This window comes from Leptopilina heterotoma, unplaced genomic scaffold (genome assembly GCF_015476425.1).
Source record: "Leptopilina heterotoma isolate Lh14 unplaced genomic scaffold, ASM1547642v1 Lhet_192, whole genome shotgun sequence".
NCBI lineage: Eukaryota > Metazoa > Arthropoda > Insecta > Hymenoptera > Figitidae > Leptopilina > Leptopilina heterotoma.
The window spans coordinates 151,145-175,364 of NW_025110911.1; the positions used below are offsets into that span (position 1 = coordinate 151,145).

At 27.8% G+C, this 24,220-nt stretch overlaps 2 protein-coding genes across 6 annotated transcripts in view; one reads left to right on the top strand and one right to left on the bottom strand.

Annotated features, from left to right (window-relative positions):
• The window catches only part of LOC122500953 (protein unc-80 homolog), a 38,204-nt gene extending 24,660 nt beyond the window's left edge, over positions 1-13,544 (top strand). For 3 of the 5 annotated variants that reach the window (XM_043610131.1, XM_043610132.1, XM_043610133.1), the window contains exons 38-53: positions 217-521; positions 672-1,097; positions 1,294-1,512; positions 1,583-1,728; positions 1,836-2,160; positions 2,243-2,563; positions 2,957-3,215; positions 3,444-3,653; positions 4,038-4,388; positions 4,570-4,854; positions 6,430-6,528; positions 8,876-8,941; positions 9,772-9,866; positions 9,941-10,018; positions 10,237-10,636; positions 12,956-13,544. In XM_043610131.1, the coding sequence (XP_043466066.1) occupies positions 217-521; positions 672-1,097; positions 1,294-1,512; positions 1,583-1,728; positions 1,836-2,160; positions 2,243-2,563; positions 2,957-3,215; positions 3,444-3,653; positions 4,038-4,388; positions 4,570-4,854; positions 6,430-6,528; positions 8,876-8,941; positions 9,772-9,866; positions 9,941-10,018; positions 10,237-10,636; positions 12,956-13,137 (3,767 nt within the window). In that variant the 3' untranslated portion in view covers positions 13,138-13,544. Of the gene's footprint in view, positions 1-216; positions 522-671; positions 1,098-1,293; positions 1,513-1,582; positions 1,729-1,835; positions 2,161-2,242; positions 2,564-2,956; positions 3,216-3,443; positions 3,654-4,037; positions 4,389-4,569; positions 4,855-6,429; positions 6,529-7,074; positions 7,088-8,875; positions 8,942-9,771; positions 9,867-9,940; positions 10,019-10,236; positions 10,637-12,955 lie in introns of those variants that run through there. The other 2 variants (XR_006301525.1, XM_043610134.1) reach the window with 2 other exon arrangements.
• A 246-nt stretch (positions 13,545-13,790) lies between these two features.
• LOC122500954 (carboxypeptidase Q-like) lies at positions 13,791-24,082 on the bottom strand. Its single transcript, XM_043610135.1, has 7 exons — positions 23,931-24,082; positions 23,080-23,473; positions 16,493-16,643; positions 16,123-16,372; positions 14,527-14,767; positions 14,264-14,446; positions 13,791-14,176 (listed from the first exon to the last, which is right to left on the bottom strand). The coding sequence occupies exons 2-7, from the start codon at positions 23,442-23,444 to the stop codon at positions 13,912-13,914; spliced, it is 1,455 nt and encodes a 484-aa protein (XP_043466070.1). The 5' UTR covers positions 23,445-23,473; positions 23,931-24,082; the 3' UTR covers positions 13,791-13,911.
• Between the last annotated feature and the right edge of the window lie 138 nt (positions 24,083-24,220).

Here is a 24,220-nt window from a genome sequence, read left to right on the forward strand (position 1 = left end):
TTAAAATTCAATTTAAAATAATAAATAAATTGCTAATGTTTATTCTTTAAAGATCTATTTTATATCATTTTTTGCTAATTTATTTTATATCTTTACTATCTTTTTTTATCAATTACTATCTTATTTTTTATCAATCTGTAATTATATATTTATTAATCCAATAAAAGCAATTTTTTTTAGGATGTTTCTACTAATCGAAATTTTTTTTAAATTTAGATCAAATTCACAATCCTTCGTCCTACGTTCGGGACTATTATTTCTTCAAAAGATCCCAATATCCACAATTAGAATTGGTCCATATGAAGCCGGAGGATGCTTTCAATGCTCTTCAGCGTCAAGAATTATTGCACAAATTTGTGGAAGTTGGAAAAGTAATGCTCACTTGGGCAATTTTGAAAAATGTTGACATGGTTGTTCAGAGAGTTGTTTTTCTACATGAAGAACTGATGAAGTTACCATCATTTCCCAGAAAGGCTTTGGAGGCTGATCTTGATCTTTATAAAGGAGGAGAAATGGGAAGAGTGAGTTAATAATTCCAACTTTTTCCTCTGATATTAATAAATTTTTCTTTTAAGAATTTAAATTAAAATTAGAAATTTTATAAGATAAAAAAATTAAATTTTAATCGATATATATTATAATAATTTTTGGTTTTAATTCATTTCTTTTAGGAACTTCTTGGCTTGGACGTAATGCACAAATTCATGTGGGTGAGATTAATCGCTCGAATGTTTGAAGCAATGGCGGGAAATTTTGCATATTCGGGTGATATTCATCTATTTTTGAATGTACTAAACGGAGCTGTTATTTTACACAGTCAGGATTCGTGTATTTTGCGTTATGTCGTCGCTACTTACATTAATGCGGCAACGAACTTTAAGAATATTTTTTCCATCAATGGATATCTGTTGATTATGCCAACTCTTCTGCAACTTTATTCAACACATCAGACTAATAAACTCGTCACGACCACTGTCGAATATGCCGTGAAGCAATTTTATCTTCTCAATAGAAAACCCTTTATTCTTCAAATGTTTGGAAGTGTCTCGACAATTCTCGATACTGACGTCATGAGTGCCGTTGGCGATGCTCACAAGGTTCAGAATTTTATTTTTTTAAGAACAAGTTACTTTTCTCTTTTTCCTCTCATATTTTTCTCTTATTTAACTGTTTATAATAATATTATAATATTTATACTTATTTATAATTACAAAAAAATATTTATGCTTATTTATAATTATAAAAAAATATTTATATTCATTTATAATTGTAAAAAATATATTTATTTTTCAGGTCCCGTCGACTTGCCTTTTCAATTTACTTCTCAGTTTAGAGGATCCTTCTCCAGATCCGTTGAATATAGGAGAGCTCGTGAGGGAAGAAAAACCATTGAAGGCGATTGATTTTTGTTATCATGATGAAGACGAAAATGTGACAGTTCTCGACTGTATTTCTCTTTGCGTGATGGTAATTGCATATTCAGCGGATTCAATTCGAGGACAACAGATGCTGGTAATTTCTTGAAATTAAATTCATATTTCGCTAATCGAATGAAAAAAAAAAATGTTTTCTTTTGTCGCAGACAATCCTAGAAGCTATTCTACCGTGTTATGTGCAAAAAATTCAGCAACCAACTTACAATAGAGAGGGACGAACTGAAAAGGAAGTTATTAATCAATTGGCCATTGCTGTCAGGACTTTAGTCAACAATTCCGAAACTCTTACAAAGTAATTTATTTATTTCTTTAAACAATGAAAAATAATATTTTGTCTACTGTTTGGTAGATTTATTTACCATTTTTTTTATTTGCCAATTTTTTTGCTTTCCCCCAAAGGTATTATAATAGGCCTCAAAAATTGAGTCCAGAGCATAAAGGATCGAGTCAGAGGAATTATGGAAAAGGTCCATATTCGCCTGGTTTTGATTTTGAGGATGAAACGCACGTGAAGTACATGGAGCACAATAAAAATCGAAGTCTCTATGAACGTGACATGGACGATACTGATAGTTGTCATAAAAGTGAATTTCGAAGACCTAGGGACACTTTGTTGAATATGGTCGGCGATTTTGCAGCTCGTTGCACTGCTCGACTTGTGGATCTTAATAAAAAATCACAGGATGCAAAGACCATTGAAATTCTTGACTCCAAATGTCACGTTGTGAGTTTATTTAAAATTTTTCTAATTCTTTAATTTAAAAAAAATCGAAATAAACAAATTTTGGGGAACAAATTTTTTTTAGCGCTTAGCTGACATTGCGCACAGTCTTTTGAAAATTTCGCCCTACGATCCAGAGACAATGGCCTGTAAAGGATTGAAGAGATACATGAATGATCTTTTACCATCGACAGAATGGTCGAGCGATGATTTAAGACCGGCTCTAACTTTGATTCTACGACGTTTGGATAAAACTTTTAGTAAAATTTACAAGAAAGCGTCAATTAGGAGGAATACTGATTGGGATGCCGCGAGTGATCTATTAAAAGGAGTTTATGAAACTTTATTGAAATGTCCGTATATCGCTCACTTTCAGTATTTAAAAACTCTCCTATCCACTTGTCAAGTAAGTTACAAATTGTTTTTTACTTGTTGAAAGTAAATACTAAAAGTAATATTATAAATAATAAAAGTAATATAGTAAAAAAAGTAAATATAAATAGTAAACAATTGATTTCTGGTTAGATTTTTTTAATTAAAAATAAATATTACCTAACAGATTTTTTTAGATTGTTTTTTAATTGTTGAAAATGAACATTGTATAGATATTTTTTAGATTTCTTACTTTCGTTTCGAAAATCATTATTGTCGAATAGAATTTTTAGATTCTTTTTTACTTTCTTGTTGATAATTATCTAATAAATTTTTTTAGATCCTTCTTTCTTGTTGAAAATAAAATATTGTTTAATAGTTTTCATTTAGTTAGATAAAATTTTTCAACATGATAACGTATTTTCAGGCGATTATAATTGGCGATATAACCGGAATTGAAATGACTTCCGCAGCATCCACTGCCTTAATGTCGAAAATACCTCCACAACATTTTTGCTCGACTGTGTTGAGATTAATTTCCCTTCATGTGATTTCTCTGGGCGAGGGCTATTCTCTGGAGAATGCCTGCGGAAGTCATGGGATGTTTGCGAATTACACGAGGACGGAAAATATGTTATTAAATTTTTTGATACCGCTATTTTTACGAGTTGGCACTGGAAGACAAGGTATTTTTTCTAAACTGTGGAAAATAATTTTAAGGTGTTTTTATTTATTTTATATTATTTTTGACGGGGATTAAATATTTGGCTTTTAATTTAACAGTTAAGACGGAAAAAAATTTGTTTTACGACTGTCTTGGTTTAAAGCTCCCCGAAATTATTTATAAACGACTTGATTTATTTTTTATTTCGAAACAAAAGTGACAAGATTATAAAGTTAATTTTTTTTTATAGATGTACCACAATTGAGAATTGTGGACATTGCTTTTGCTCTGACGGCGGTTTTGAATACCCTTTGGCCAGCTGGGGCAAGAACATTGCAAATTCATTATCAAAGTACAAAAGGAGCACCGGATATGAGAGCCGGAAGTTTGACTTTCGCCGCTCGAGATGCTAAGCTTCCTACGAAAATATCTATCACTTTGTACCAAATTGGATTTTTAGGTAAAATATCATTTTTATTTGTTTTTATTATTGTAATTATATTTTTTATCCTTATTTTTTTTTCTCTTTCTATTTTTTCTATTTCCATTTTTTGAATTTTCTATTTTCTTTTAAATTCTATACTTTTTCATTCACCACTTCTTTTTTAATATTTAACTAGCGAAATGAAATATTTAACTAATTTTATATTATAGTTTCAAATTTATTTAGTTAATAATTTCTATTTTTCTTAAGAATTTAAAATTTTGCTTTTAATTTAACATTTCATTTACAATTTCAAATATTTAATTAAATTTTCAAGACTTAATAAAAATTTCCAGTCGAGTGAAATTAATATATAAAAATTTTCAGTCGAGTGAAATTAATTTTCTTGCATTTTTTCAGCTTTGAAAATAATAACAATTTGCTTCGAGAAGGAATTAACAACAGAGTGGCCGAAAATTGCACGAACAATGAGGTTATTAAATAAAAGAAATGAAGCGTCATTGTATTTATGGGACTTTTTGGAATTTGTCGTAACACATCGCACACCACTCTACATTCAAATGATGCCGTTTATCGTGCAAAAAATTGGCCGAGCTCCAATATCCGAGCACGAGCGCAATATGCAGAGTATAATACGTGAGAAAATCAACGGCGATTGGACATGTGTACCAAAATCTCGTGGCACTTTACTCGCCGATCTTATTCACGATTTGAAAACATTGAAGGAACAAATTGAAAGTCGAAAAATTGGTGAGATTAAATTTCAAAGTATCATATTTATCATTATCAGTTCTATTATATTTTTTTACTTTTTGAAAATAGACAGAAATTTTACTCAATTTTTTATTAATTGAAAAATACGTCCTTCGATCATGTAGATAAATTGTTAGCAATTTAATTTAAATGTTGTCGAATTTTAATTTTTATGAAGATGAAATGCAACCGGAACCAAAGAGAAGTGTAGCGGAAATGCATATTACGAATGAAGGTGGACCGAGAACTCAGAGGCCTTCGTTGCTAATTGATCTTCTCACTGGTGATCTTGGATCTAGAACACATTCAAATCGTACTCCAGCTGAAACACCGGTTTCTCAATCGACAGGACAGCACACAGCTGGACATTCGTCTCATCATTCCACTAATTCGAGTAGTACTACGAAAACTACGCTGGTTGGTCAGTCGGCAATAAATGGAGCAACTAAACGAGGTGACGAAAGTAAACAGTAAAAAATAAAATTATTTAATAATTATATTATCACCAGCCAAAATGTTATATGCCCGAAACGCGGTATTTAATTTCTTATTCTTATGCAAATTTCAAATTTTTTTATTCTCAAATATCAATTTCAATTTTTAAATTATTTCATATTTCAAATTTTTTAAAAAATCACTTATTATCAACTAATTCATTATTATTTTCCAAAAGATTAATAAAATTTTTTGCAACAATTTAATTATTTTCCAAAATATTAATAAAACGTTTTGAAACAATTTATTTATATTCCAAAATTCTAATAAACTTTTACGCAAGAATTCAATTATTTTCATAAATAATATAATTTTCATTGGAATTTAATTATTTTCAATTACATTTAAATGATATTTATCGAAAGAATTTCATTATTTAAAAAATTTGTTTATAAAATTCGACGAAAGAAATAAATTATTATCAAAAATTATGATAAAATTCATTGGAAGAATTTAATTATTTTCAGTGAAATTTGAATTAAATTCCTCGAAAGAATTTCAATTTCCTTCCAAGCAATTGAATTTGAATTTTTACAAATTTTGTTAATATTTTTATTTTATTACTTTTATAAATAATGAAATGATTTACTGGAATATTCAATTATTTTCAATGTAATTTTAATAAAATTTCTCTTATAAGAATTCAATTATTTACAAAAAGTTTAGTAAAATTTTTTTATTAGAACTTAAATATTTTCAATACATTTTTAATTTAATTTTTTTAAATAGTTTAACTATTTTAAAAAATTATAATAAAATTCTTCGAAATAATTTAATTATTTAAAAAAATTTTAATAAAATGTGTCGTAAGAAATTAATTACTTTCATAAGTTAGAAACATTTTCGGACGAATTTAATAGCAATTTGTTGATAGAATTTAATTACTTTTAACATTTGTATTAAAATTCCTTGAATTATTTCAACTATTTTTAAAAATCATGATAAATTTTTCTAAAGAATTCAATTAATTTTAGTACGTACAATTTCAATTAAATTCCATGAAAGAATTTAATAATTTTCAAATGTTTTTAATCTAATTTTTCAAAAATTTTTGTAACTTTTATAATTTTGAATTGGAAATAATTTTCGTAGAAGAACTTTATTTATTAAAAATTTTTTTAATAAATGTACTGTTTAGAAGAATTTTATTAAGATTTTAAAAAATAATTAAATTATTTGAGAAATTTAATTAAAATTTTAATGAAAATAATCGAATTCAAAAAATCAAAATATAAAGAATTTTATTAAAGCTAAAAATATTTGAATTTTTGAGAAGAATTTCATTAAAATTGTATTGAAAATAGTAAATAATAAAAGTTAATTAATTTGTTAATAAATGAAGTTTGTTTAATTTTGAATATAAAATTATTTGAAAATTGAAGTAGATAGTTATAAATAAAAAATTTGGCACTTGCTAATAATTAAATTCTTTTTTTTTTTCGTTACAAGGACAGAGAAAATAAATAAAAATCTTGTTAACTAAAAATAATAATTATAATAGTAAAAATTGAAGACAATTTACAAAAGAAAATTTCTGTTTTAGAATCAATTTCAAGTGTCAGCGCTGGATCAACGACTCTTCGGGATGGAAATGATACCGGTCCATCTGGTGAAGGACAATCTGAACCAATCTCAGGAACAGGTATTCTAATTTCTATGAATATTTCAAAATTCCTGGTTTTCAGTTACATTTCGATTTTTCTTTTTAAAAAGATTTTTCTTTCATTTCTTATTCAATTTAAATTCAAAAATGGTTTTGTATTTTATAAAAAAAAAATATATTTCAAAAGATAGATTTTTTGGTTCTTGGAAAGAAGAGTTTATGACTTTCTTTTTTTAAAGTTTTTTTTTCATTAAAAAAAATTTTTTGATTTAATTTTCAAAATACAATAATTTAATGCGCCAATGTTTTTGCTATTTGCTATATATATATATTTTTTAATAATTGAGAGATTGTTTCAAAGCAGCGCTGTTGATTGTATACAGTGTCGCATTTTGAATTTCGCTTTTCAACCACAGTTGGATCAAGCCATTGTCTATCGGACGCTGCAAAAAAAAAAATTGATTTTCTTTTCTTTTTCAATTATTAAATTACAAAACTGTGAATTTTATTTGGTAAAAAAATGTCTAGTTTAGAAAGTTAATTCATTCTTGACAAAATTGATCAATGAGTGACTTCTATTGCCAGCTAGGGGACAAAGGTAAGATCAATTATCTCAACGAAATTTTAATATTTTTTATTACCTATTGTAAACAGGGTTCGGAATAATTTTCTTTATATTATATAAGGGTAAAATAAATTTAATTTAAAAATAAATTTAAAAACAAATTTATTTCTACTCTCAAAATATTTGTCTGTTAGCTTCTAGAAAAAGCACTCTAGAAAAAACCTTTACACCTCAAATGCTTGTAGCTAGCTTAGAAGTAGCGAAAAAAATTTTAATTAACGAAATAATCTTTTTTGTAAAAGTAAATTAAAAATTGATCTAATTTTTTAAATTAAAGTTATAGTAAAAAAATTGAAAATTAATTAAAATTCTTATATTTATAAACTAAATAGAAAAATAGTTTTATTCAAAATTTTTAACTGATAACTATCTTTTATCTTTTAACTTTTAACTCGATAATTATCAGTGGATAAAAAGTTCAAACTTGTTTTATTCTAAAACTTTTTTTTTTATTTTATTTAAAAAAAAAATTTTTTCATTCATAAAATTCCGAACCCTGATAAATATTTATGTTGTGTACCCCATGCTTTTTTAAATCTTTTTTAATTTCTTTTTAAACTGTTTAAGACCCAATATTATCTGTGATCTGTTTATATATTTCCTCAAGTGACCCTTTTTTTGAAACCCTGTATACTTTTTTTTTCTCAAAATTTTGTAACGTCACTGTCGTACCCCAGCCCCCTCCATCGCTGTAACATTCGTTACATTATAATTACTCTAAATTAATAGCAGTATATTAGACAATGGTAAATTCCAACAGTTGGTACCCTAATCTCTTAGTGCTCTTCATTTGCGTAGTTGCTTCGACTTTTCTTTGCTTTTTTAAATTGTTTAACAATTTCAATGAAAAAGAAACAACAAAAAACATCTGTGTTGTCTATTTTTTAAAAACAAAATCATCATCATTATCTCATCTGCAGTTCTACTACTTCTGAATATTTGTATTGCTACACTCAAGCTTATGTTGCTTAAAAAAAAAGCTTCAAGATTTATTTCAGAGAAATTTATTTTTCTCTTTCAATATATGTTATCACAAAAAAGATTATTTAAAAAATAAAGAGGATTTTCGAAAAGAAATTTACTATAATCGAAGCAACCGCGTAGAAGGTAATTTAATTAGGATGGACATAAATTCACAGATCTACTGTAATTAAGGTAAAAAGCTTGATCGATGCTTTTATTTTTATTATTATTTTGATTTTATTACGAATTTTTTTTTTTACAGGCGGGACAATTTTTGTTCCTATTTTGTGATTTGATGATTTCATTCGTTTAAAAATATTTTTTTTTTAATTTTACAAGAATAATAATTTTTAAATTTTATTTTGTACAATTTTTTTTCGTTTTATTTCAAATTTATTTTGAACAACTTTTTTCGTTTTGTTTCAAATTTATTTTGAACAATTTTTTTCGTTTTGTTACAAATTTATTTTGAACCATTTTTTTCCGTTTCGTTTCAAATTTATTTTAAATAATTTTTTCGTTTTGTTTCAAATTTATTTTGAACAATTTTTTTCGTTTTATTTCAAATTTATTTTGAACAGTTTTTTTCGATTCTGAAAAAAAAGCTTCCAGAAAATTTTTTTATTGTTTAACCAAGAGAACTGGAATTAAAATTAAAAAGATTTTGTTTTTCCTTAATCATTTTGGAACAATCATAATAATAGAAAAAAAATGATTGCTACGCAATGTGTTTTGTCTTATTCTTCGCTGATTGCCTTTTTTCCTGTCATATTAGATGTTGAATGTGGCATGTTTCAGATAGAACAACTTCTAAGGCGCCAAAACTGCGCTTTGTCTCTTCTGTAGAGTATAGACATTCATCAGGTAAATCATCCCCCTTAAAATAATCCTGCATCCAAGAATTTTTTAATTCCCTTTTTTTGAAAAAAGGAAAAGAAAACAAGTATTAAAATCCCACTCTTCCTTTTTTTTCTATAAATCCTGAAAAATTTTCCCCTCCAAAGAAAATTTCAAAAAAAAAAAAAAAAAAAAACTAAAGAAATTTCTGAAATCTTAAAAGGAGAAAAATAAACTCTCATAAAATCATTTTAGCGATCATTGCATAATTTATTGTCGCACCAAAATACACAAACGAACTGAAACTTTGCATGATTCTTCTATAGATCATCCATTTTCGTTCGTTGTAATTTATAGGATATTATTAATTTCCCATCGCCAACGATTTCTTCACTTTTGTTTAAAAATTGGCAGAAAATTTGAATTTGAAATTTAAAATTATAATTAATTTTCCAAAAGGTGAAATTACAGTATTTTTTTAGGTTTGATAAATTATGGGGAATTTCGCTTTGAAGAAATTGAAACTACAAAAGAATTTCAATCATAAATGAAAAAAAATAATAAACCAATAAAATATAAGGCAATAAAAAGTAAGGTAATAAAAAAGAAAATAATAAAAAGTAAGGTAATAAAAAAGAAAGCAATAAAAAAATAGAAAAATATTTTTCAAAAATTTATTCTACAGAGTGAATTTTGATAAGATTCATTTTATCAAAGGGAAGAAATGGTCCTTCCTGACTTTTCTGAATGGGATTTATTAATCTTTGCATGACGAAAGAACTGTCCTAGAATAGAAGCAAAAAAATAATTTTTTTCTCCACAAAAAAAAAATTCATGAAATATAATTTAATTCACAGGCGAGACTGTGACGAGTCAATTGAGTCCGAACAGTCCTCCACGATTGCAACGGAGGACCTTTCGTCTAAAGAAGAGTCGAAGAGCTCACATTGAGGTAAAATTATCAACCACTTTCTTATTTCTTCTTTTCTTAAAAAAAAAACAAAAATCACAAAATTTTCTCTTTAGGTCTCTAGAGAACTCAGTTTTCCTCCTCATTCTCATCACAGTCTGGACACAAACTTTCATCTACCGCATGATTTTCAAGTAAGCTTTCCTTTCTAAAAGAAAAAGAAAATTCATATCATAAATTCATAAAAATATAATTTTTATAACAAAAAAAAATGATTTTTTTTATCTCTATCAAAAAATAAAGATTAAAACTGAAACACTAAATATCTTAATTGATTAGAATGAAAAAAGAAATTGAGAAACAAAATAAAAAAACAATAACAAATTTTTCAGTTGAGATAAATGTGTTTTAGATTTTACAAACGAAAATTGAACAAGAATCATCACCACCCTCAACACCAACAACATCCGTCACACCATCAGCCGAACAAACAGTCATCATTCCATCAGAAACGTCTTCAATTCGTTCCAGACGAAGCTTCTCGATGAGGCAGACGGAGGGGGAGAAGAGCAATTTGTCTGATCAGCATAGTGGCAGTCAACAGCAAACTCTTCAGTCCTCCTCTTCATCTCAATATCATCATCATCTTCGTCCACAGTCTGATGTCTCCTTTGATGAGGACACATCGAGTACGTCTGGTTATCGAGAATCGTACAATATTTCACTTATGCAAGGACCACCATTGGCATCGCCCACCAGCAGCACGGCAACTAATTACATGCAAGGAAGCTCTCCCGATTGTTCCATTAATGGTATTAATAGTGAAAAAACGACTAATTTACAACTACAGGATGAAGATACTTTAATATAATTATCTACTTTGTTTTTTCAAATAATTCTTTTTTTATTCATGAGGAAAATTATCAGGAGAAAATAATTAATTAGATGCTATTTAGTTTAATCACTTCAGTAATTATGGAGTAAAATACTAATTAACTTGTTTAAAGAACTAGCTAATTTTTAATCATTCAATTGATAAGTTTTTTGAAAATATTTACAAATACTTTTTGTTTTTGATAAAAGAAAACGGGGTTGCCCCGGGGCATAGCAGGGAACTCAGGAAATTCAGGGAAAAGTCAGAGAATTTTTTTCAAAAAGTGCTACAGATTTTCTTATATAAATATTTAAATACTTATTTGTTTTCCCAAATAAATAACAAGAATTAAAATTTTTGAAATTTTATTTTCAGACTTTCTGAAATTTAATTACTCTTCTAAAAATAGAAACTGTAACTCTTCCCAAATTTCATTATATTTTTTACAATCTTTTATCAAAAATACTTCTAAAAATAAAAACTGTATTATTTTTAATAATTTCACGAAAATTTTCCAAGAATATTCGATGAAAAAATTGTTTTCTTTGGAAAATATTGAAAATAACTGATTTTTGAAAAATTATATAACAACAAATACTTTAAATTAGTCTTTTAATAATATTTTAACAAAATTTTTGAAAGATAATAAATTTAATAATTTTTTATTAAAATTCTTCTTCAAGTAAATTATTTTAAACAATTTCACGAAAATTCTTCAAGAATTAAATTATTTTCAATATTTCAATTTAATTTTGTCAAAATAATTCAATTATTTTTATAGAAATTTGATAAAATTCTTTTCAAAAGTTCAAATTATTTTAATAAAATAAAAAATTCTTCCTAGAAATTCAATTACATTGAAAAATTTCGATAAAGTTATTTATAAATAAAATTAAATTATTTTCATAATTAATAAAATTTTTCGCAGACATTTAGTTATTTTAAAGAATTTTAATAAAATTCGATGCAAAATTTTTTTTATTTGAAAAATATTAAAAATAACTGATTTTTGAAAAATTATAAACAATAAGAAATACTTCAAAATAGTCTTTTAATAATATTTTAAAAGAATTATTGAAAGATAATAAATTTTATAATTTTTTATTGAAATTCTTCTTTAAGTAAATTATTTTTAACAATTTCACGAAAATTCTCCAAGAATTAAATTATTTTCAATATTTCAATTTAATTTCTCAAAAGAATTCAATTATTTTTATAAAAATTTGATAAAATTCTTTTCAAAAGTTCAAATTATTTTAATAAAATAAAATTCTTCCTAGAAATTCAATTACTTTGGAAAATTTTGATAAAATTAATTATGAAAATTAAATTATTTTCGTAATTAATAAAATTTTTCGCAGACATTTAGTTATTTTAAAAAATTTTAATAATATTCGTTGCAAAAATTGTTTTATTTTGAAAATATTGAGAATAAATGATTTTTGGAAAATTATAAAAAGGAAATACTTAAAATTAGTCTTTTGAAAATAGTTTCAAAGAATTTTTAAAAGATATTAAATTTTATAATTATTTATAATTAAAAAATATTCAAATGAATGAAATTTGGCAAGATTTTTTTTAAAATATTAAAAAATAATTAATTTTGTGTCTAAAAAATTAGATTTATTTAATTCAATTTAATTCTTCTTGACATTTTTTTGTTTGCCTTGTAAATTTTTAAATTACCACGAATTTTAATATAAAAAAAACCCTAACTTTTCTCTATTTCAGACAATAATTGAACTTTACAGAAGATGAAATTGAATTCAATTTTAAATAACTTGATTCTTGCTGAAATTTTATGAAATTATTTAATTTAAAAATAATTGATTTTTTAATTTTTATAAATAATTCAATAGTTTTAGAAGGTTTTCAATTTAAAATTTTTGAAAATCTTTAATTCCTGTGAAAAAATAATACCCGCAGTAATTATTTAAATATTTTTTTAAAAACGAAATTACTGATGTTTCGAATAATTTAATATTTTTTTATGTTCAGGGGAAAATTTTAATTTGAAAATTCTGTCCGAAAATTAGGGGAAAAATTAAATTTTCTTGGCAACCCTGTTAAATCAATTTAAATTTATCATTTACATTAAATATTTTATAAAAAAAAATTTAATTTTATAAAAAAAAGCATTTTATAGTAATTTCTGATTATTTATTTCATTATTTGATTTATTCGTTTGATTATTATTTGATTTTTTTTTGATTGATTCATTATACACTAATTATTTGTTTATTTGTTTATTTTATAGGAACATTTATAACACTTTACAGAAATATTCACCTAATTTTGAAAACAAAAATAGAAAAAAATACGTACTGTGATGACTGTAATTCAAAATGGCCTACTCAAGTGACATTTGAAGAATTTTTCAACCAAGTATCGGATGTGAGTAAAAAAAAGACAATTACTTTTCAATTTTCTTTATTATAAAAATTTATTAATTTTTCCATCAAATGATAGAAAAACAACAGAAATTATAAACAGGAGAAATAGTTTTAAAAATTGTAAAATTTCATTGAAAATTAAATTTAAGATAAAAAATCAAATACACAAAAAATTTAATTTTTGTTTTTAAATATAAAGTTAAGAAAGAAACAGAGTTTATCCAAAGTTATGTTTTAAAATGATTATATTTAGAATTATAGTATTAATTTATAAACAAAAATAATGATGATGAGAAAACATTTTCGTCCAATATTGTACATTTTAATGTACTCCCCGTATAATGAAACTAATTAATTGTTATTTTATTGGTGAATGTTAATAATTTTCTAAATTTTAAAAGTTTCTAATAAATTTTCAATCAAATAACAATTGATTATTTAGTACTATTGTAAGTGATAAGAAAAAAACTATGAGAAACATTAACCCTGTAGAGTAAACCCCTCCCTCCCCCTTTCACTTCCTAAAATGATTATTTGGAAATTTTTACAGAAAAAAAAATATTAGCAACGAAAATTTGTAGCTATTTTGTGATGTTTGAATTAATAGAAAGTAAATATACATATTAATTGTAAAAGTATGTACATTTTTACAAAATTATGTAAATGTTGGTAAATTATTAAATAACTGGAGACTGTTAATTGTTATAATAAAAAGAAATTACCTCATATATTTGAAGAAATCATTTTTTTCGTAAATATAGAGAGATTTTTGTTTACATATTTTTGTATATTAATGAGAAATTAATGAGTTAATGAGGAATTATTGAGAAAGAATTTCGTGAGGAAGATCAATACTTAAATTAGCCATTACGAATCCAACGGCAGCAAAAAGAGCGGTATTTTGATCGAGATCGGCAGTATTTTTATAGATATCGATTGTATCGGCTTGCGTATGATGATACCAAAAGTATTTCTCATTTTTATTCATTAATGATGCGCCTGGTACTCCCATTTTTAATAATTCTCCAATATCTGGGCCATCACTTCCTTTTTGAACTTTTAACTTTCCTAAGGGTTTCAGTAAACTGGAGGAAAAAACATAGAAAACGTTTAATAGTTAATTATTTTTTTCATTAATTAATTAATACCTTTTCAGAAAAATGTTTGCTAACCTTAAGATTTTTTGAACAATACATTGAACATCATTATTTCCACTCACAACCAATCCGAGAGGTTTAAAAGTACCAAAATCAGATTCCATGAGAAATTGGAAATTATTTCTCTCAGCTTCATGATTTTTAATATATTGTGAGGCTCCAATTATGCCCATTTCTTCAGCCGTCCACATTATGGCTCTGTAAAGAAAAAATAATATTAAATAAAACTTTTTCGTCTTTTTGATTTTCAAAAAAATTTATTAAAATAAACTTCTTGCCTTATTGTTCGTTTCGGGCGTAAATTCAATTTTTTCAAAAGCACCAAAGAACTCCAGGAAATAAAAGCACCACCTCCATCATCCATTGCCCCTTGTCCGACGTCCCAACTGTCGATATGACCGGAAAGTACAACTACTTTTTCGGGTGCCACATTTCCCTGTATTTCAGCAATAGCGTTTTGCGATTCCGATTCCGGCAGCATTTTCGCTTGCATTTTTAATTTTATCTTCAGAGGCTCGCCTGTAAAAGTTTATTATTAGTTGTTGAATCAAATTAATGTTAATCAAATATAATTCATTGGAATTAAAATTCATTTGTTGATTTTAGAATTAGTTAATTAACTAAATTGTATTGAATATATTTGAATTGATGGAAAGAATTTTATTACAATTATGAAAATAATTGAATTCTCGCTGAGAAATATTGATAAAATTGAAGTCCTGCCATAAATATTATTTATGAAAGTAATTGAATTTTTTCAAAGTATTTATTTATTTATTTTATTAATTTAATTCCTGCGTTGAATTCATTACTAAATTAGAAAATAATAAAATTTTTTATAAAGTCTCTTAATAAAATCTTTTAAAATAATATAATTTTGGTTAAGCGTGGCATTCAAATTTTTTAAAATAGTTAAATTCTTTGGAGCAATTATATCGAAATTGTATGGATAATAATTGAATTTCTGCGAAGAATTTTATTGATTTTAAAAATCATTGAATTCTTCCTAGTAATTTTATTAAATTTTCTGAAAATAATTGAATTCTTTCGAGGAATTGTTTTATAATTGCATTGAAAATAAATGAATTCTTATATACAATTGTATCATAATTTTTCAAAATAATTGAATTTTTGCGAAGAATTTAATAAAATCTTTAAAATAATTAAATTCTTTCGATTAAAATTGTATTGAAAATAATTCAGTTCTTTCGAGGAATTTAATTGAAATTGGAATTACAATAATTGAATCTCTCTAAAGACTTTTCAAAATTTTTCAAAATAACTGAATTTCCGTAAAGAATTTTATTGAAATCTATAAAAAAAAATGGAATTCCTGTGATAAATATTATTTATTTATAAAAGTAGTTGAATTTTTTCAAAGTCTTTACTTCAATTTTTTGAAAATAATTTAATTCTAAAGTAGAATTTTATTAAAATTTTTAAACATAATTAAATTCTTTTGTAGAATTTAATTAAAAATAATTGAATTCTTATAAAATCTCTATAAAATGTTTTAAAATAATGTAATTTTAGTTCGAAAATATAATAATATTATAATTTCATTTTGAAATATCTAAAAATAAAGATTATTCTCTCTGTGGGATTTTCGAAAATACAGAAATATAATTATTTTGGTTTTAAGAATCCAAAAATAAATAAAATGTCTAGTTCTCCGTTTGAATTTCGAAAATACAAAAATATAATAATTTCATTTTGAAAAATTCAAAAATAAAGAGAATTTTCAGTTCTCTATTTGAATTTCGAAAATAAGAAAATATAATTATTTTATTTTGAAAAATCCAAAAATAAAGAATAACTTTAATTAAAGAATCATTTTATTTATATAGATTCAGAGAAAAAAAACAAACTCTTACCCCTTTTTTGAAGTCGATACAAAAGTTTTGCATCCTCGACAGTAATGCAAGCTGCTGGAATTTTCGTTATATTTTCCGCATACGACATCATTCCAGTATGAGGTGTGTACATGGAAAATGGTGTCACTGAGCGTATTAAAGCAGCAACAGCTCCATATTTTGCTGCTTCACTAGCACCTCGAGATCTATATTTCACCGATTTTCCATACGTCTCAAATTCTTGATTGTAGACGACAATTTTGCCCGGAATCTTAAATTAAAAGAATTAAAAAAAATAGAAATTCAAAATTTTTAAAAAAATTAAAATATATAAAGTGTTGAGAAAAAATTTCTCTTGTTCTTGACATTAAATCAAAATAATTAGAATTACCTCATTTTTTCTTTGCTTCAATTCGGCAAAACTTCGAACAACTATCACCGATGCTGTAATTCCACCAATCGGTGTTCCAATACTATATCCGAGTCCCAAAAGCGCGATATCCTTCAGACGAGGTAGAAGAAGAGTTGCTGATTCTGAACCCCTTCAAAAAGAAAAAAACAATTGTAACACTTTTTTAATTTAAAAATTAAAAATTAATTAAAATTAAAATCGGGATGTCACAGGTCAGGGAAATCAGGAAAAAGTCAGAATTTTGAATAATTTCAAATTTTTTACCAAAGGGTGAAGACTATTAAATAAGTAAAGTGTTTTTAAAGAGCCCAAAAATAGTGAGTCTAAATGCCATAAAAGAGAAGAAAAAATGTTGAGTTTTAAGAAATTCGGTTTTTCGAATTTTTGATAATTTTTAATAATTTTAAATTTTTTATCAAAGGATAGAGACTATCAAATAAGTAAAGTGTTTTTAAAGAGCCCGAAAAGTCAGGGAATTATTTTCTCAATCCTTGTTAGACACCCTGATAATAAAACTCATTGCAGAATTTCTATTATTTTTAATACAATTTTGATCGAATTCCTCGAGAAATGTAATTATTCTTAAAAACGTTATTAAAATTCGTCAAAAGAATTTAATTATTTTAAAATTTTGGAGAAGTTACTATAAGAATTCGAATTTTTAGAAATAATTGAATTTTGTAAAGGTTTCAAATTAAAATCTTTGAAAATCTCCATTTTACAATATGAAATTCTTATAATTATAATAATTATAAAATAATGATTTTATTACTCAGTCATCTTTAATTATTGTAACTTGTTGAATTTAAAAAAGTTTTGAATTTGAATGTTTTGAAGAATTTTAATTCTTACGGAAAAATAATAATAATTCAATATTTATTTAAAAAAGAAGTTATTGATTTTTTCAAATAATTTTCCAATTAAAGAAATTCGTAAATAATTAATGTAATCCTAGAACATTTTTAATTATTTTTAGAGTGAATCAGAATATTCTTTAGGGTCAAGGAAAAAGTGTAAATTTTATCTGGAAATCAGGGAAAAACAAAATTAAATTTTTGTGGCAATCCTGTAAAATAATTGAATTTCCGTAAAATTAAATTCTATGCATATAAATTAATTTATAGAGACTTCCGGTTTGAGTAAAGTGGCATGTGCACGCGTCTCGAGAAACGCTCTCGCTATATCCGTAAAAAAAGGGCTTTCTGGTTGTTACGATACATAAAAGTGTTGTGAACGATTAAATAAAGGGTTGTGGACTGGATAGCCGTAATAAGTGTTGTGCGGGGTGTTGTGTAGGACGAAGTGTTTTGTGTAGAAACTTAGAAAGTGAGGTTATGAACGATTTGATGATAAGTGATTTGGAGGCGCTTCAGTCGGTTTCTGGGACTTCCGGAGAGAAACCGAGCGACGCGAGCGCCATCCAGAGTGCATCGAAAGAACTCACGAGTGACTTACGAGATTTAATATCTTTTGAGGAAACTGTCGCAGAGGATAAAGAAGGAACAGGCGAAATAGGCAAAAAAAGGAGAAGAGGCAGACCGAGAAAAGGAGAAAACGGAAAAGAAGAAACAGGAATGAAGAATCTAGAGAATTATTGGAAAGGATTTAGTAGTACAAAGGCCGGAGGTGACAATGAAATCGAAGAAGGCAAAGATAAACAGGTAAATGAAAACGAAAAACAAAAAGGAGAAGACAATCCCAAGGTTGTGACCGGGAATGGCTTGCAAACTGAGGATGTCAATTCTAACCAAAGGCAGGAAACTTTTAGCGAAAAAGCTGATAATGTATTTGTAACGACGAAACAATTAATAAGAACACCACAGAAAAACAATATACATAACAAGACTACTCAAACAGATACAAAATACAAGGCAAATGAGGAAGGAAAAAAAGATTGTCCGGAGGAAGATAGAAGGGATTGGGAATCTAAAATAGAAGAAAAGTGGGAGTCGCGATTGGCACAATTGGAAAGTCTTATGCGAACAGAATTTGAGACGATAAGGAAGGACTTGAAGGAGAGAAAAGAAGAAGAAATTAAAAAACAAAATTTCCACGAGGAATTAAAAAGAGAGAATACAAAATACCGGGAGGAGATTAAAAGATTATATAAACTAATCGAAGACCAAAACGAAGAATTAACCTGCGTAAAGGAAATTATGAGAAAGGAGAGAGAATACAAAAATATAAACAATAGGCAAACTCTACAGAAAGATAACTTTCTCGAACATGATAGATCAAATATGTCGAATACAACAGGGCAACAACGTTCACAGACACGACACGAGGAAACAGGAAGAGAAAATGACTTGAGTAATCAATGGGCAGAATTTGAAAGTGCAAATCCAACTCCGACAAATAATAATCAACCTATACAGCTAGGCGAGGAAAACTGGGAAGTAGAGAAGAAGGAAAGGTGGGCGAGGAAGAAAAACATTATAGTGATAGGTCTAACATTGACAACAAGGGAACGGAAAGAGGAATTCGAGCGTTGGATCTTGAATGTGTTGAAAATAGAGGTAAGAGTAAACGCTATGGAAAGAATTAAAAATGGTTGGAGAATTACTTTAGAAGAATGGACAAAGAAAAGGGAGATTATGAGAGAAAAAAGGAAATTGAATCGATTAGGATGGGGTGTTTGGATCATGGATGATCTAACAGATCGACAGAAAGATATCCAAGATTTCCTGGAAGAGGAGGCTGATAGATGGAGACAAAGAGGGAAAGAATCAAAAGTCGTGTATCAAATGATACAAATAGAAGGCACTTGGCTAAAGTGGGATGAATTGGAAGGGGAATTAAGATTATGCCAGGAAAAAGATGACAGACGGAACATGCGGAGATTTCGAGACTAAAGAAAAAGAGCAGAAAGCTAGGGAGCTGACGATAATTCAATTCAATTCTCAAGGATTAAGTAATTTAAGGAAAAATTGGAAAGCTTTAGAAGGAGGAGATGTGATAGTTATTCAAGAATCCTTTGTAGAAAAAGATAAAATGGAAAAGGTTTTAAAGAGTTTGAACAAAAATTATTGGTGGCAAGGAAAAGCAGCAACCCGAGAGAAATCAGGACGAGGAAGAGCAGGAGGTGGGCAATTAATAGGAATAAAAAAGAAACTGAAGATGGAGTGGTCAGTAACAGAATGGGAATTCGGTTTGCAAATAGACATTAAAAAGGACAATAAGATTAATTATATAATAATCACAGGATACAATAACAAAGCCTCAAACATTAAGAAATTCTTGAAAGTTTTAGACGAAAAGCTTGATGATCTAGAAGGCACAGAAGCAAAAATAATTGTAGCAGGAGATCTAAACGCCAGAATAGGTGAAGAGCAAGGCGTAGCAAATTGTGGGATGGACGAGGTAAACGAATGGCCACTTAGGAAGTCTGAAGATAAGGAAATTAGACAAGAAGGCAAAAAACTTATAGATTGGTGTGAAAGGAGAACGATGATGATCATGAATGGCAGAGCTGAAGGAGACGAGGAAGGAAAAATAACATGTGTAGGACATGGTATGGGACTGGGAAGTGTACTTGACTTAGTACTGATTAAAATGGAAGAAGAAAACATACCAGAATGGTTCAAGGGACTAAAGATATCTCCACAGGAAGGCTCCGATCATCTAATGGTATTTTACAGATTAGACTGGGGAGACCCAAGGAGAGAAGAGAACACAGAGAATCTGAGGAAGAGAACTAAATATAAACTCCGATGGAAAGCGGCTAGAAGAGAGGAATACAAAGAAGTGAGTGACAAAATATGGGAGAAAATTAAAGAAGAAACAGTAGCAGCTATGGAAGGAATAGAGGACTCTATTAGCATAGAAACGAAGTGGCAGAAAATTAAACAGATAATTAATGAAACGGCAGAAAAAGTAAATATGACGTCAAAAGGAAACTACGCTAGAACGTTTGAAGATGGATGGGACAATGGTCAATATCGAACAATGAGGAAGAAACTTTTTAAAAAATTACACGTTTTTAGAAAGAAAAGGGATTGGAGCAGCAAAATGGAATATTTGACATGCAGGAAAGAAACTGCAAAACTACGAAAGGAACTAATAAAAAAGTGGATAGATGACAAACAGAAACAGGTGCAAGAAAGCAAAAATTTGTCGGAATGGTGGAGAGCGATGAGTTGGTTCAGAAAGAAACGGAAATGTATAGAAAATAATATTAGTGGAAGAGAATGGCAGGCACACTTTGAGAACTTGTTGAATGAGCAACCTGAGGGGATTGAAGAAATGGAAAGAGAGGGAAAAAGAGAAGAACCAAGAGAGGACGGGATGGCAGAAGAATCAGAAGCTTTAAATAAACCTCTGGAATTTGAAGAAGTGCAGAAGGCTATGGGAAAATTGAAGGCAGGAAAAGCAGCAGGAGAGGACGGCATTACAACGGAATTTTTGACAAACCTGTCTGATAACGGTAAAGAAGAGCTGTATAACTTAATTAAAGAAATCTGGGAAAAAGGAGAAATTGTGCAGGATTGGAGAATGGCAATTATCTTCCCTATTTACAAGAGTGGGGACGAGAATCAAGTAGGCAATTATAGAGGGATCTCTCTACTTGATATTGGATATAAGATCCTGGCTACAATAATGGCTAGTAGGTTAGGAGCGTGGCTAGAAGAACAAAATAAACTGACGGAGGCGCAAGGGGGCTTCAGAAGCAAAAGAGGAGCGGCAGAACATATTTTTGTTTTAAACACATTGATAGGCAATAGACTAAGGCGAAAGGGCGGCAAACTATACACATGTTTTGTTGATTTCAAAAAAGCTTTTGACAGAGTTAATAGAAAGAAATTGTGGAAAAAGATGGAAGATATGGGAATTAAAGGAAAATTCTTAGAAGTAACGAAAGAGATTTATAGAACAACTTGGAACGGAATTCTAATAGATGGGGAGGTGACAGGAAAGTTTGAAACAAATAACGGGGTACGCCAGGGCTGTCCACTAAGTCCAATACTTTTCAACATCTTTATAAACGATCTGGAGGAAACGCTGACTGAAAAGAAGGAAGGAGGAACGGCGGTAGGATCAGGCTCAAATCATGGAGTGAAAATATTTGTACTCATATACGCTGATGACGTGGTGCTGTTAGCGGAAGACGGCCAGGAACTGGAAAGGATGCTGAAGACTTTAGAAAGGTGGTCGGATGAAAACCAGCTGGAAGTGAACACGGACAAAACGAAGATTTTGGTCTTTAGTAATGGAGGCAGGAGAAGTAAAAAAGAGTGGAAGTATAAAGAAGTGCAATTGGAAATTGTACAAAAGTTTAAATATCTGGGTTTTTGGTTCACTACCAAGAATAGTTACAAAGCACATATAAATAAGGCAATAGGAAAGACGCAACTGCTGATAAATAAAGTCTGGGGGGAGACTATGAGGGCGGGAATCACTGACTTAAGAAGGAAACTCTACTTTATGGATTCAACAGTGAAAGCAGGAGCTATGTACGGTGTAGAACTGTGGGGTTGGAGCAGACGAGAGGAATTGGAGAGGTTGCAGGGAAAATATACTAAAATGAGTATGGGTTTAGCAAAGAACACGCCAGACTATATCTGGAAGCTCGAGGCAGGAAGAAGGAGCATTGAGATCGAAGCATTTAAAAGATCGATCAACTTCATGATAAAAATATACAAAATGGAAGAAAACAGGTGGGTAAGGAAGTGTCTGATGGAAGAAATTAGGGCAATTAAGAACAACAATCCATCCAAGTGGGGGAAAGATTTGGAACGGTGCTTGAAGAGTCTAGGAGACGGTCAGATTATTAATCAACTGTGGGATAGGAAACCAGTGGAGGAAGTCGAGGCAAGAGTTAGGCAGCTAATTAAAGTTAAATTGGAACAAGACGTACAAACGGACTGGTCAAAGGTGGATAAATCGTCCTTTTGTGAATATTACAAATCAATTAAAGAAGGAATAAACATGGAGGTATATTGGGGGAGGAAAGATATGTCAAAAAGTCAAAAAGAGGGCTGGGCTAGATGGAGATGTGGAAATGCAATAAAAGAAGAGAAAAAGGGCTTTTCAGATAGATCCTGCAGAGGGTGCAGGTCGGAAAAAGAAGTTTTGGAACACGTAGTCCAATGTGATACCGTTCTCCAAGAGCTAAAAGCAGACTCCAAAACATGGTGGCAAGATTGGAGAGGCAAAAGTGCAAAGGAACTTTGGAGGAGTAGACTAATTGAGGGATTGAAAGGCAATTGTGATAAAAACCTGTGTAAGAATCTAAATGAACTAGAAACAATTTTACGTAAGAGAGTATTAATGTAAATGTAATTTATAATTTCTTTTTGTGTATTGACATATATATATATATTTATATACTATATTAATATTTTATATTATATGTTTATGTAAGTGTGAATAAGAAACCAAAGGCTGGAAGAGGATGTGAAACAATAATTTGTAACATTAATGAATAAAATTCTATTCTATTCTATTAATTTATAGAATTAAATTTTTATAAAATTCAATTATTCTATTAAATTAATTCGCAAAATTAAATTTCCATAGAACTAAATTTGAAATTCTTGTTATTAATGAAATGAAAATCAAATATTTACCTGACCCATTGCGGTACCATAACTGGTTCACCGTGAACATTTTCCAAACTCAAATTCCTCGATTTCTCGAGCATGTAATTTATAGAATTTTCCAAATTCTGCGTGCCCGTGAATCGAGAACCAAATTTGTCGACAAAAAACTCAAGTTCCTTCCATGTGAAACCTTTCAATGTGCCATTGACAGCTGTTTTTACAATTTCATTAACAGTTTCTTCGTATGATTCAATTTCTTCAATTAAACTGTCCGGTAATGAACAAACTTCAACTGAATTTTTCTCCGACTTATTATTGACATGCAATGATTTTGCATCAATCAGTAATAAACTGATTAAAAGTAGAAGGAAATTTTTATAAATTCCCATCATGTTTTTTTGCCACTCGAAACAAGGAATATCTGAAAGAAAATAAAAATATAGAACGAAACTAAAAATACAGAAAGAAATTAAAAGTATAGAAAGAAACTAAAAATAAATTTAATAGAATTTGAATAAGGTTAGAATAAATATTGATAATAACATATTATCTTATCCTCCCCGGAGAAGAATTTATCATTTTGAACGTACACAATGTTTGAATGTAAATATATCTAATCTGAAGAGGAGTTCAACTCAAGAATGTATAATAACGTATGATTATTAAATTACAATTGAAATTTAATTATTTTTTTCCAGAAAGAGAAAAATAAAATAAGGTTTTTCTTTAAAGTACATAAAAAAAAATTTTTAATTTAATTTTTTTTTTTAAATTTAATTACATATTAATTTTTTAGATAAGAAAGAAAAAAATAAAAAAAAAATGCTATAGACGAATAATTTTTGGAAAACAATAATGATAATTAAATAATTATGTACCTTTAAATTGATTTTGAATACGCCAATTTTAACGAGAAAGTGCAGATAAAATTAAAGTGAATTTTTCAAGAGAGACAATTTTAAGTCACATTGTTTTGTGTAATACTTTTCTAGGACTGAGACTTTAATCTACTTTACTGAATCCCCACTTAAGTTACAAAGGGTCAGATAACAATTATCTTATGGAGCTATATTTCTAACAGATTCCGTCAATTGTTTCAATTTTTTTTTTTTAAATTGATCAACTGTCGGTTAATATTAAATTTTCAAATTCAATTTTTTGCAGCTTA

Coding starts and splice junctions, on each gene's coding strand:
- LOC122500954 (XM_043610135.1), bottom strand. CDS start 23,444: ATGATGGGAATTTATAAAAATTTCCTTCTACTTTTAATCAGTTTATTA. Junction 16,373..16,492: donor TGAAGCAAAGAAAAAATGAG/GTAATTCTAATT, acceptor TTTTAATTTAAG/ATTCCGGGCAAAATTGTCGT. Junction 14,768..16,122: donor GTATCGACTTCAAAAAAGGG/GTAAGAGTTTGT, acceptor AAACTTTTACAG/GCGAGCCTCTGAAGATAAAA.